The following is a 13182-nucleotide window of genomic DNA, read 5'->3' on the forward strand; positions in this document are numbered from 1 at the left end:
CACCACCACGACCACTGTGCTGCACCACCACGACGCACCACCACCACCACGCTGCACCACCACGACCACTGTGCTGCACCACCACCGACACCACGACCACGCTGCACCACCACCACCACCACGACACACCACCACCACCACCACCGCGCTGCACCACCACCACCACCACCGCGCTGCACCACCACGACCACTGTGCTGCACCACCACCACCACGCACCACCACCACCACGCTGCACCACCCAGTGATAAACTGTTAAACACATAAAAGACAATAAAGACACACAGGAAGAAGGTGACTGTGTGCTGCAGTCAAATTAAAAGTGAAATTAAAATGATCTGACATGAATTAATCTAGGAATGTTGAAATAAACGGTCTCTGATGAGGTTTCAGTGATTACACCACCTGCTCCACCCAGCAGCAGCAGCAGCAGCAGCAGGTAGACTTTACACCTGATCCTCTAATAAATCATTTAACTCTCACTCGAGCTTAACATGAGTCAGCAGACAGACGAGGAGGCGGAGGCCGAGTGGGGAAGCGCTAAACGTGAGTCAGCAGATTTTTTTTTTTCACAAGGAAGTGACTTTAACGTGACTCAGTTTAAAACTTTGTTTAGTCGGTGAGTGACGTCAGGTCGTTGTCCCGGTTCATATCGGAGCTGATTTCAGCCGTTAACGACAGAACGAACCGTTTGTTTGGAAGTCAAACAGTTATTAACGACACCACAGCTCAACTCATTAAACCCGAAACTTTGTTTCACTCTGTTGACGTTTGTTTGGTCCAGAGACGTGTCTGAACCTCACCTGTGGCTCACCTGTGGAGTCAAACAGGTGGCGTTTTTTTCTCTATCTTGTTGTTTCTGTCCAAACTTTGTTTTGCAGGAACTGAGAGTGAATATTTAGTTTCTGATAAACTGAAGATGAAGTGTTCTACCTTTAACCTCAGTACGAATATATAAACACAGACAGGTGAACTAGTGTTATAACAAAGACCTCAGGTGTGACAGTGAAACTCTATCTGTGTTTTACTTTAATACTTTTACTCAAGTAACGTTTGAATGTAGTTTGTAATCCGACAAGCTACTAAGATAAACTGGGAGTTAGCTGCTAAGATAAACTGGGAGTTAGCTGCTAAGCTAAACTGGGAGTTAGTTGCTAAGCTAAACTGGGAGTTAGCTGCTAAGATAAACTGGGAGTTAGCTGCTAAGCTAAACTGAGAGTTAGCTGCTAAGCTAAGCTAGGAGTTAGCTGCTAAGCTAAGCTAGGAGTTAGCTGCTACATTAAACTGGGAGTTAGCTGCTAAGCTAAGCTAGGAGTTAGCTGCTAAGCTAAACTGGGAGTTAGCTGTTAAACTAAACTGGGAGTTAGCTGCTAAAGCTAAGCTGGGAGTTAGCTGCTAAGAGCAGAACATCTGAGTCCACGTTTCAACCTGTTTGGAGGTCGTGGACGTGGATGAAATTTAAATCATCCTGTAGCTGAAGCTCCACTTTATTCTCCTTTCCACATCAATCACACGTGAAGCTCGAACTTCAGGAACATTCTGCTGCTGAATCATCCCCAGCTGTGTGGACGGATGAAGAAGCAGACGCAGTGAATGGAGCCGGACAGACAGACATTTTATTGATCCTGAGAGACACGGTAGAGACACAGGAGGGACACAGTAGAGACACGGGAGAGACACTGTAGAGACACGGTAGAGACACGGTAGAGACACGGTAGAGAAACAGGAGAGACACAGGAGAGACACGGTGGAGACACGGTGGAGACACAGGAGAGACACGGTGGAGACACGGTAGAGACACGGTAGAGACACAGGAGGGACACGGTAGAGACACGGGAGAGACACGATAGAGACACAGGAGGGACACCGTAGAGACACGGGAGAGACACGATAGAGACACAGGAGGGACACAGTGGAGACACGGTGGAGACACGATAGAGACACGGTGGAGACACGATAGAGACACGGTAGAGACACGGTAGAGACACAGGAGGGACACGGTAGAGACACGGTAGAGACACGGGAGAGACACAGTAAAGACACGGTAGAGACATGGTGGAGACACGATAGAGACACAGGAGGGACACGGTAGAGACATGGTAGAGACACAGGAGAGACACAGGAGAGACACGGTAAGCATGCAAAGACTTAGTGATGACATAATGAGCTGCAGGATTGAGGCTTAAAATAATAACAGGTTTATTTTAGTGCAGCACTTTCACAGAGTGACTCACAGACATGAAGACAACACGAGAGACAGGCCAGGTTAAATAAAATATGATTGAAGACAGTTTAGAGGTGTGACATAACTGAACTCTGAACTGTTCTGCTTTGTGGCAACGTGTCATGTGTGTTCGTGTGTGTGTGTGTGTGTGTGTGTGTGTGTGTGTGTGTGTGTGTATGTACTGTGTGATCTGGAACACACTGTCCTGTCAAAGCTCAGCTGCAGCACATAAACACTTATTGAACATTGATCGGTGTGTCCTCCCCTGATCATTCTAGATAAACTCGTTATATTTTAAATGTTGTGAGTGACGGGGCTCAAACCACAACGTTCTGCTAAGGTTCCTGTAACGTTCCTGTGTTTACCATGCGTCAGCTGAAGGGCGCCTTATGTGATTATGACGGATGGTGGTGGAGTGATGCAGAGATGGTAACAGGATTGTTTGATGTTGCAGGTGATGGTGGAGCTGAGTCCGAACCTGATGGAGCTGAGTCTGAACCTGATGGAGCAGAGCCCTCCACCTTCCTCCCTGTGTATCCAGACGGATGGAGGATCAGAGGAGAGGAGGTGAGAGGGTTGACGACGTGTAGCAGTGTGTGTTTAATATCCAGGTGACTGCTGTGTGTTTATTTCCAGGACCTCCAGGAGGACTTGTTGCATCCATGTTGCCCAGCAGAGGGCAACATTGATCAGGTAACTCTCCTGTGAGCACAGAGCTCATTGACCTCCTCTCACCTCCACTCATCATTCCTCCACCTTTCTGCTCCTCCTAGTCAAATCCAGCCTCCATGTTAGAGTACTGGGTGTATCTAGATAACCAGAACAACGTGCCCGACTGTCCCGTCACCAGAACCGTCACCCCTCCGAGCTCTCCGGTAACCGGCAGGCCTCGTCTGTTCATACCGTCTTCCCCCTGCAGTCCCAGCGGTTCACCCTGGGACACTCCTCCTGTCAGTGCTGCAGCTCACCTACACCTGTTGGGGGAATCCCTGTCCCTGATTGGACACCATCTTCAGGAGACAGATGTGAGTAGATCAGTGTAAACTATATTTTAATAAATAAGGGGCTGTGGCTTCATGATTGACATCCATAGTTTAAGTCGTTAAATTCCTGGTGTGAACTTTCTTTATGAACTCATAGTGCAACAGATGAGGCGTGTTACACCTGTCAGGTACAGTGACTAAGCAAATCACTATGTGGAACAAACGGAGAATACATCAAAACACTTGGTGGTACAAAAATACAGAATGAGTAGAGGGTTAAAATAATACACGTAAATGTTATGGCACAATATTTTGAGAGAGGAATTATAAAGACCTGCTCTATGTATCTACATGATTTGGCTCTCTATAAATATAATTTAATAACAAAATACAATAAATAAAAAATAATATTTGACTGATTTTGATTAGTTTTGACTCCCAGAAGGTTGCTGCTGTTTTAATTTATGTATTTTAAAAAAGTTCAATTTCAGCTTGTTCTGTCATGATTTGAGTTTCTTTTGCAACTTTCTACCGAGCGTGCGTTACAACTTTTTTAATTACAGGGGAACATATGAACAGCTTGTGTTTTCTCTTGCAAGAGAATAAAATGAACAACACTAACTTGTTCTCTGATCTCCACCTCTGACACAAACATGTGTGTCTACATGACTACAGCCAGCTTCAGGATCCAGAAGGGTGTCCGGATTCATTTGGCCTCTCGACAGCATCAAGTATATTTGTTGCATTTAGGAACAATAATCACATTTAGTTTTTTGTGTCTCTGCAGAAAATGGTGAGCGTGCCGGGTAGCTTGTCTCTGCTGTTGGACTCTCTGCTGTGCGCCCTGGCTCCTCTAATCTGCCTCACGACGGAGATACCAGAGCTGAGGAGCTGCACACAGCACACACTGGTGAGAGACGCGTTCACAAACACACACTTCACGAGTGGCTGCTCTGCCTGTCGGTCATGTGTTAAGGTGGAAATAATTGCTTTTATCTTTTTTTTTCTTTAAGTCCTCGACTCTGGAAAACATTTCCTACGTGATGCCCGGCATGTGAGTGATGGTGAAGTCACTACACCATGTTCTGATAATCTGAACGACTCGATATGTTAGTTTACACTTATAAATATGTAGAATATTATGTTGATCTAAAAAAAACATTTGTTTACTTTAATTTCTTGTCGTGGTTGTTCAGTTAAAAGTTAATTTCTGTAACGTAACTGTATCTTTTGACACCTCTGATGATAAATTTGACTGCATATGACCGAGAGTCACGGAGAACGTTATTATATCTCTGAAAACTCAACTGCTCACAGTTTATGAGATGTGTGCATCCAAACCTGCAGTGCAGCAACAATAACCAATTAAAATCATTTATTTAAAGGGTCACACGTAACATGACACGTTAGTTTTAAAAAACTTTATAGATATAAGGAAACACAGATATTTAAAAACAAAGATACCACCGTCCATCTGCATATTCTTTTTCAATGATTAATAATTTAATTAGAAAGACAAAGAGGGAACATATTCCAGTTTGATTTAGCTCTGTTAATCACAGCTTGGTCCTCGGGTTTGGCTTCACAATCCGGCCCTTACCGGCAAATCTGGTGCTGTGATTGTGTTTGTTATTACAGGGAACTATGTGGTCGAGTGGTGCAGCTGAACAATATGGTCGTGCTTGAGGAAATCCTTTGCTCGGTGTCGAGCCAAGAGAGGCTAGAGTGCAACTTTTCACTGCTGTTTCTATTAAAGCAGCCAGGAACGAGTCTAGTGGCTGGACTTTCAACTTGTCATTTTGTAAGTTTTGTTTTGGATGTAGACGGACGCATGGTTGAACAATGATGATAAAACTTTACACACACACACAGCACTTTCTTGTGCCCGACTCATTTTACCGCCTGTGATAGGCGACTGTCAGAGACCAGACCCAACAACTGAGCTTCTTCCAGCTGTTCACTGGCTTAGAAACCAAGTAATGTCATATACTTCCTTAAACTCATGATAAACAGCAGAGTCGTCAGGCTCCAACTTTATACCTGTGTTTCTCACGGTTCATTAACAACTGAAGACGGGAGTCATTCCAAGCTAAATATGTTTTACAGTCATTTCTGATCTTTATCATTTTATAACGAGATCTATTAAGTGTCTGTAATTGCTCTAATAATCAATAAATAAAAGTCAGACACGTCGTTCCTCTTTGATTAACTTCACGTTGTAAACTTGTCACATCTGTCTGTGACGTTCTGTCATTCCTGATTTAAGGACAATGACTGCAGACTACAAAATATTTACAGGCATACCGTAGCAGTTGTCACCACGACGGCTGTAAATCCTGAAGCTCGGCTCACCTGTCATTCATTAGTTTCGCCTCTTCGTAGGTGTGGTGGATTAAAACCAAAGCAGAGTGATTCACATGTGCCCTGGGATACACCTCCTCCGCCCAGACTTGGAATGCTTGGCAGCTCTCATACAAAGAAACCTGTTGTGCATGCAAAAAAATATATTCACGAGTGCCTTCATGTGTGCATGAGCTCAAAATTGGGAGTGGTGTAATCAGGTAGCTTCACCTGCCAAGGCAGCTTTCAGTGCGTCGACCTTTACTGAAGCTGTCTGCATGTCGCAGTCGACCGAAAGAGAAGACGGTTCATGATCTCTGCTTCAAAGACCCGAAACTGTCGAGTAAGTACGTTTCTTTTTGTCTGTTCTGGTTCTGTGAACTCGTTATCTGAATAATAAAGTGGGTTTTTTAACAGAAGCAACAATTATTAGTGATCAGACAAAGTTTCTGATTGGCCATATTTCTTTTTTAATCTCTTTTTAATCTGCACGGTCGAGTTTGAGGTTCGAGTGTCCGTCGTCCAGTCTCTTAAACTCTCAGGCCAGGTTTGAGTTTCACCTTCAGGCTGAATGTGTGTCGCCTGTGAAACACTCGCTCTGTTTGTCTGCTGTCATAGTGAACTCTGAGTGCAACATGTTCAGTCTTTTGTATACGGATGCGTTTTGTGAGTGTTTGAATTATCTGTGTAAATATAAAAGTTGAGGTACAATGTAGTTGGACAGGACCGGTGAGGTGTTACATATCAGGCACACAGAGGATAAAGAAAAGGGGAGCAGTTACAAAGGAAAGAAAGATCCCGGTGAAATGAAATCTTCACGTAAGAGCGCGGTCATTATCGATTCTCTTAGTTCTTGTTAAGTCATGCACAATAGGTGAGAGGACGGAGTGAATGTTCAGGAAGGGAACGTAAAAAAGGAAACTCAAGAAGAAGAATGTTGCTGTAACTGTCGGCACATATCACAGATGAAACAAACGAGGCGACACCTTACATGTTTATTTTTAGAAGTCACATGACGGATCAGATGATAAGACCTGAGCTTCAGTTTTTCCAGTTTTATTTGCATCTTGTAAAAATGAAAAAACATTTGAATACACAGGCACATTAGTGCTTTTGTTTTCCAACTCTCTGGGCACTGACTTCCTCTTCATTTCTCTCTTTCCAGCTATGAGTGAACACTTGAGAGCGAGCTACTATGGCTCCTCTCCCCAAGAGCTCAGACTTGTTCTTCTGGGAAACATCGGATGTGGAAAGACGGCATCGGCAGACACCATCCTGGGTCAGCTGTCCCCCGTCTCTCCCAGCGCCTCCAGGAGCTGCCGGCTGCGACAGGGCGTCTCTGACGGCCGGAGCCTGACTGTGGTCGAGGCGCCGAGGTGGTACTGGACTGGTGGCAAGATGGAGGACAGCGTGAGGAAGGAGACGGAGCGAGTGATGGAGCTGGCAGCACCAGGCCCGCATGCTATTCTGTTGCTGGTGCCTGTCAGCCAGTTCACAGAGGTTTGCTGTAGTCCCTAATCACACTTCTACTTCATGCAATCGTAGTAAAAGTGTTTTTTATACAGCATTCATTCATGTATAGTGAGTTCTCCTCCTTTTCTTTGGTGGATCCAGATGGAGGGTCGTGTGCCTGCAGAGCTGGAGGAGGTGTTCGGGGCCGGTGTGCTGGATCACACCCTGGTCCTGCTGACCTGTGGGGACTACTTGATGGGAAGAAAAGTGGAGGTATTAGAGCTGAACACTCTGTGTGTCTCCGTGTAATTAAGATTTTAGTATTCAGTATTCTGGCTTGTAAAGACTTTCACAGCATGCAGAAATGCACTAGTCTACGATCTGAACTGTGATTTTGTCAAATTGAGCTGAAGTATTTTAATTTTCAAACCAGTCAGACACTTTTGTGACTTTTGCACTGACACAAGTGTGAAATCCGTGTCCTTCAGGAGAGAGGCAGCCCGTTGTAAATCTAAATGGTTTTCCGCAGGACTACCTGCAGAAAGAACACCCGGGCCTGAGGCAGATAATCGATCGCTGCGGGGGGCGGTACCACGTCATCAGTAATCGACAGCGACAGGACAGGGAGCAAGTCCTCGAGCTGCTGGAGAAGGTAAAGTTTGAGAGATGTAATGTTTACTGTTATCAGCGGCTCTGTGTTCACACGGATCAGTCAGGTTGGAGAAAACACTTGAGATCAGAGGAGCGTGTGGATTTCTGGATCAGTTTTTAATATTTACAAAAAGTGAATTTTTGTTGTGTTGACGAGTCGAAGCTCTTTTGTTTTTACAGTTTTGGCTGTTGTAGTTTTTTCCCAGCGACGGCCTGTTTCACGGTTACACCCAGTCACAGTCAGGACCAGTTTGGGTATTAATGATTCGTTTTTAATCCCGACTGTTCGTGTATTTACAGGTGGACAACATGGTGAAGAAAAACGGGGTGTACCTCGTGAAAACAGCCCAGGAGAGAGATCTGGAGAAACGAGTGAGAGACAGAAAGCGAGAGCTTCTGGAAAGTTACAGAGCTCAAAAAGAGGAGAGAGGAAGAGAGACTTCAACGCACATCCTAAACACAGAAACACAGAGCAGCGTCGAGAGGGCAGAGGAGTGTATCAACACCTCGGAGAGGAGGAGACGAGAAGAGAGAGAGAGTGATGCGATGGAGGAAAGAGTGAGTGTGAGGCAAAGATCTAACGGGCTGCGTTCAACTCCAGCGCCAGAGCGAGAGCGAGAGCCGCCTCCTGACAGGGAGGTGAAGAGGACGCCCAGTTTCAGACTGAATGCAGGTAAACTCCACGAAAAACTCAGCTGGAATATTGTTTCTACATCACGTTGTCATGTGAGCGGAAAATGAACAGGATTCATATTTACTGTTCCTCTGTAGATGGAGCTATACTCTCACAAATGTCTGAGGTTAGATCTCCTAGAGTGATCACTACCTGTAAGTCAGAGGACCTCACTGACTTCTATGTCTATAAATAATGATATATACAGTAATATATAATAATTCTCATTTTTAATTCTCCATGTTAAACTCCAAATATCACCTGATTGTTTTCAGTTCACCACAGAATCAACAGCTTTGAAGAGAAATCCCCCGAGACGTCTCCGACCTCCACTTCACGTTCGCCCGTCTTCGCATCTTTCCCCTCCACGCCAACCTTTGCCCCCGCTCCCTCCTCTCCATCCTCTTTCCCTTCATCCACCTCATCCACGTCATTCCCTTCATCCACTAAATCCTCATCATCCTTCTCATTCCCATCCTCCGCCTCGTCCTCCTCATCTTCTCCCGAGTTGCGTCTGGTGCTGCTCGGGCGGTCTGGAGCAGGGAAGAGCACGGCTGGCAACAAAATCCTGAGGCGGGACGAGTTTGAGTCATACCCGGAAAGCTTCACAGCGATCACTCAGGAGTGTGAGAAAAAGAAAGCTGTGGTTGAAGGAAGACGAGTAAGTTTCTAAAGACCTCCAAACATCTTTTGTGTCATGAAACAATCTGGCTGATTTCCCATGATTCAACTCTTCATATTGCTGCATGCTTCTGCTCTCTCGCCTGCAGGTGGCGGTGGTGGATACCCCAGACTGGTTCAATTCGGAGCAAACTCCAGATGAGGTGCGAGCTCAGATCTCCTCCTGTGTGGCGTTGTCCAGTCCTGGTCCTCACGCCTTCCTCCTGTGCGTCCCCGTGGACCAGCCTGCAAAGACGGAGCTGCAGGCTCTCAGAGCCCTCGAGTCTGTTTTCGGCCCCGAGGCCGTCCAGAAACACACTCTGGTCCTCTTTACTTATGCAGATCGGCTGAGGGAGAGCGGGAAGGCGGGAAGCAACAGCGTGGAGGCGTACATCGCCGGACAGCGGGAGGATTTGTTGACGCTGGTGGAGAAATGCAGGGACAGGTTTCACGTGATGGAGACGGGAAGAGATTGGAGGGAGAGGAAGAATGTGGCAGAGCTGCTGGAGAAGGTGGAGCAGACGGTGAAGGAGGCCGGAGGACAGTGTTACTCCTCGCCTGCTTTTCAGGAGGCCGAGAACAGAGTGAGGCAGAAACAGGTGGAGATAGCACGGCAGAAAAAGGGGAAAACAGCAGAGGAAGAAAGACGAGGCGTCGTTAGACAGCTGAGCTCTGAGAGGCGGCTGCTTTATCCATACATGCAGCCTGTGGCTGAGGCAGAAGAGGAAGTGAGAGAGGATGAGATTGAGAAAACAAGGGATGAGGCAGAGATGAGTGTGAAAACCATGAACATCGAGAGCCTTCCTCCTGTTACGCTCTCCAACATGTCGCCTTCACTTCTCCGTGCAATCATGGAGAAAATGGAGTCCAGTGCAAAGAATTTACCCAGGCTGTTGGCAGATAGCTCTGCATGGGTCAGCGAGGGAGCAAAGAAGGTGAAAGGTAGTCCAGTGTGGGGGACGGTCGGCAGCAGGGCCCACAACGTCCAGAAGATGGTGGCTGATAGTTCTGTGTGGCAGAAGGTGGGATCTAGTGCCGGACATGTGTCCAAACTCGTAGGAGATAGAGTTCCCAAGGTAGTGGTGGATGGTTCTGCATGGGTGGGATCTGGAGCCAAGTCAGCAGCAGCGAGTCCGCTGTGGGGAAAGGTTGGTTCAGGGGCCAAATCAGGGGCCAAACTGGTGGCAGACAGCTCCATGCGTATCGGAGCCGGGGCAAAGAACCTGGCACAGAGTCCTGTGTGGGGAAAAGTAGGATCTGGAGCCAAAACTGGAGCTAAACTGGTGGCTGACGGCTCCATGCGAGTCGGAGCTGGAATCGGTTCCGGCGCGAAGAAGGTGGCACAGAGCCCGGTGTGGGGGAAGGTGGGCTCCGGGGCCAAAGCAGGGGCCAAAATGGTGGCAGAGAGCTCGGTGTGGGAGAAAATCGGGACCACCGCTAAAAAGGTGCCCAAGGTAGTCATAGCGGGTGCAGTGCTGGGTCTGGTGCTCGGCGTGTTTTTGGGGGGTGCGATCGGCGGAGCTGTCGGCGCAGCTGCCGGATCTGCGGTGTCCGAGGTGGGCCGGCGAAAACTCGGCAAGAAAAGCACGTTAGAGACGACGGAAGAGACCGAAAAGAACGTGGAGAGACGAGTGAACGACGGCGTGGACTCTCTGATAACACAAGGAGAGAAAGAGTTGAAAACTGAATGATGAAAATAAAATTTGGAACATTTGCTTTGGTTCAAAAACGGTGGCACATTTATTTACATTTTTATTTTGACAGATTGTTTCAGGGCTGATTTATAAAATGTGTCAGACTGCTTTCCAGATTCTAGCTGTTTGTCTCACGCTGTGTGTAAGACGTGTCAAATCCTGTAAATTCTGTTATTGTTGCCAAATCCTTATCGAGTGAGTCATTATTTCCCGTTTTTATTCTACATATAACGTACACCAGTCATCCTTTTAATACTGTAATGTAATCGCCCAATGGACTTCATTAAAAAACATCCAGTGTGAATTTACTTTGTGTCTTTGTCCACTTTAATTTAAGGCCACAGACATTTTGATGCAACTATTAATTTTATCGCAACCTCTTAATTATTGTTTCTCGTTCCACACGCACTTTGTTTTTACATTTCTAACCCTTGCACCTTGATAAACCTTCACATTAAAAGCTGCAGCTGCTCTCTGACATGTGACTGGTGAAATAGTCCTGCCGGTGTTTCTGTGTGCGAGTGGGTGTGACTGACTGTGGTGGCAAGTAGGGCCTGACGGGAGGGGTGGAGGCCGGGTGGGCATTATCTCTGAATCCCAGACTGGCTACAATCACCCTGCTTGGCCTCCTGTATCAGAAGAAGAGTTCTACGACCTACGTCATAGTTTAATGTGAAGTTCTGCAGATCTACACAGCTTCACCTTTCTGCTCAGGAAATGATCACCTGAGTCTGCAGCCTCACTGCTGTGTAATCATCGTTAAAGTCCACTTCCTGTCCAGCAGGTTAGCGACTGGCTGGTTAACATAGTGAATCATTTGCAGACATATTCCCCCCAAAAACAACTAGAATGTTCTGTGTGTTGAATGTGGAAATAACTGTCGCAGGTTTTGAATTGGATTTGTCACACCTGTGTTTTGCTGCTCTCCATCTATTTCCTCCCACTGACCCGGGTTTAGGTCACGATGGCGGCCTGGTTTAGCACGGTGTTCCAGACGTCCCTCTCTCAGGAGGAGCTGGATCTCAAGATCCTGAGGCGTTCCCAGGCCAGATGGGTTATTTGGTCCCTGCAGCGAGTCTCTGCTACCTGTTGGACGTGCCTGCAACACCTCCAAAGGTAGGTGGCTGGACTCGGACATCCAGAGGGAGTTTGGAGTAGAGCTGCCCTCACTTTATTTAAAAATCTTTTACCATAAACTAACAGATTTTACCTCCTGCTGACCCACACTGACCTGTGATCAGCTGAACGGTGTCTCTGTCATTCGTACGTCTGTTCTCACACTATGTAACTTTGGGCTCCGGGTCGGGAGAAGTACGTAACGCTTTACGGCACTAAGTCACACAGCAGCAACTATTTCACTGATTCTGGTGAAACTGGATCATATTTTATGGAGGAAATGTTTTCTGGTTTTCCCTCTGATGTCCTCCGACTGCTCCGCCTCAACTCTCTGTGATTTACAGAGTTTATGATGGACAGTGAAGTAAACTGCTGACAGCTGTAGCTGCTGTTAGCTCAGTTCTCAGCTCAGACGGGTACCCGTCGCTCTGAGCTCACCGCCAAGCTGACGGACTGAGTGTTTCTACCAACAGGCGTTATGGACTACCAGGAAGAAGAAGAGGAGGTAACCAGGCTCAGCGGCTTCCATGGACATGATGGCAGAGGAGAAGAGAGTGAAGAGGACGCTGACGGAGGAAGCTAAGAAGAGAAAAGGAGAGAGTGAGCGAGCAAGAAGCCGCCGGACAAGAGTAAATGTGGGACTGACTTTTAGTGGTTGGTGAGAGCTTGGTGAAATAAAAGGCTGAAAGACAGACGCCGAGCTGGGCTGACTGCTGCTGGACTAGTCAGTGATATCAGCTGCTGCTGGGGACCTGGTTGATCCATCAAGTGCACAGTACCAGCTCACCTGAATGGAACGCAGCCTGTTTAAATGGTAAAATGCACCTGTGTGCTTCCTGCTATGACGAGCCAGATGTGTTTACACACTAATGCATCACATCATGACAGCAGGAGGCGTTTTGTAAGAGCGTCTGCAACTGCAGAATCCTGCAGTACCGCTTTATTTACGTGCCCCCTGCCTCGGTCTGCAATCCTCCCTGTGGTTTTCAGGCTGCAGCAGGGAGGGGTCGGAACAGCCTGGCAGGGCAGAGCCGAGCGGGCAGAGGCAGCCGGAGCAGCGTTGTGAAAGCACCTCTTCCTGTTGTGTGGTCCCGAAACCACCGGGTGTGCAGGGGTTCCCAGAGCATCCTGATGGCTCTATTCTTTTTCAGTTTTTCCCCTCTCCCTTTCGTCCATGCAGCAGTTGCCACCCCACATGTCCAAACACCCATCAAACACACACACACACACACACACACACACACACACATAGATGTCCTCCTCCTCCAGGAAACTCGTTGGCCGTCAATGAGACAGCACTAACTGTAGGCGTTTCCTGACCACGTGATGGAGCCGAGACACACCAACACCAGAGCACAGCTGCAGCAATTCACCCCCAAACTTCTCACCCA

The 13182-nt window shown here is 47.3% G+C and overlaps 2 protein-coding genes across 9 annotated transcripts; both read left to right on the forward strand.

The window, feature by feature from the left end:
- The first annotated feature begins 408 nt into the window (after window positions 1-408).
- hmgxb4b (HMG box domain containing 4b) lies at window positions 409-5148 on the forward strand. 5 transcript variants are annotated; one of them, XM_027283637.1, is made up of 7 exons: window positions 409-544; window positions 2677-2789; window positions 2859-2915; window positions 2996-3247; window positions 3993-4115; window positions 4219-4259; window positions 4844-5148. In XM_027283637.1, exons 1-7 carry the CDS (start codon window positions 493-495, stop codon window positions 5049-5051), a joined length of 846 nt encoding a protein of 281 aa, XP_027139438.1. In that variant the 5' UTR covers window positions 409-492; the 3' UTR covers window positions 5052-5148. The 5 variants fall into 5 exon arrangements, with proteins under 5 accessions (XP_027139438.1, XP_027139439.1, XP_027139442.1 ...); XM_027283638.1 differs by having other exon boundaries at window positions 410-548; window positions 2702-2789; XM_027283640.1 differs by having other exon boundaries at window positions 446-548; window positions 2702-2789; window positions 3073-3247.
- A 10-nt stretch (window positions 5149-5158) lies between these two features.
- LOC104926685 (uncharacterized) lies at window positions 5159-11022 on the forward strand. 4 transcript variants are annotated; one of them, XM_027283630.1, is made up of 8 exons: window positions 5159-5892; window positions 6711-7045; window positions 7160-7270; window positions 7527-7649; window positions 7949-8321; window positions 8420-8476; window positions 8597-8982; window positions 9092-11021. In XM_027283630.1, the coding sequence occupies exons 1-8, from the start codon at window positions 5856-5858 to the stop codon at window positions 10670-10672; spliced, it is 3003 nt and encodes a 1000-aa protein (XP_027139431.1). In that variant the 5' UTR covers window positions 5159-5855; the 3' UTR covers window positions 10673-11021. The 4 variants fall into 4 exon arrangements, with proteins under 4 accessions (XP_027139431.1, XP_027139434.1, XP_027139433.1 ...); XM_027283632.1 differs by having other exon boundaries at window positions 5160-5888; XM_027283631.1 differs by lacking the exon at window positions 5159-5892 and adding an exon at window positions 6084-6364.
- Window positions 11023-13182: the final 2160 nt, after the last annotated feature.

This window comes from Larimichthys crocea, chromosome X (assembly GCF_000972845.2).
Source record: "Larimichthys crocea isolate SSNF chromosome X, L_crocea_2.0, whole genome shotgun sequence".
Taxonomy (NCBI): domain Eukaryota; kingdom Metazoa; phylum Chordata; class Actinopteri; family Sciaenidae; genus Larimichthys; species Larimichthys crocea.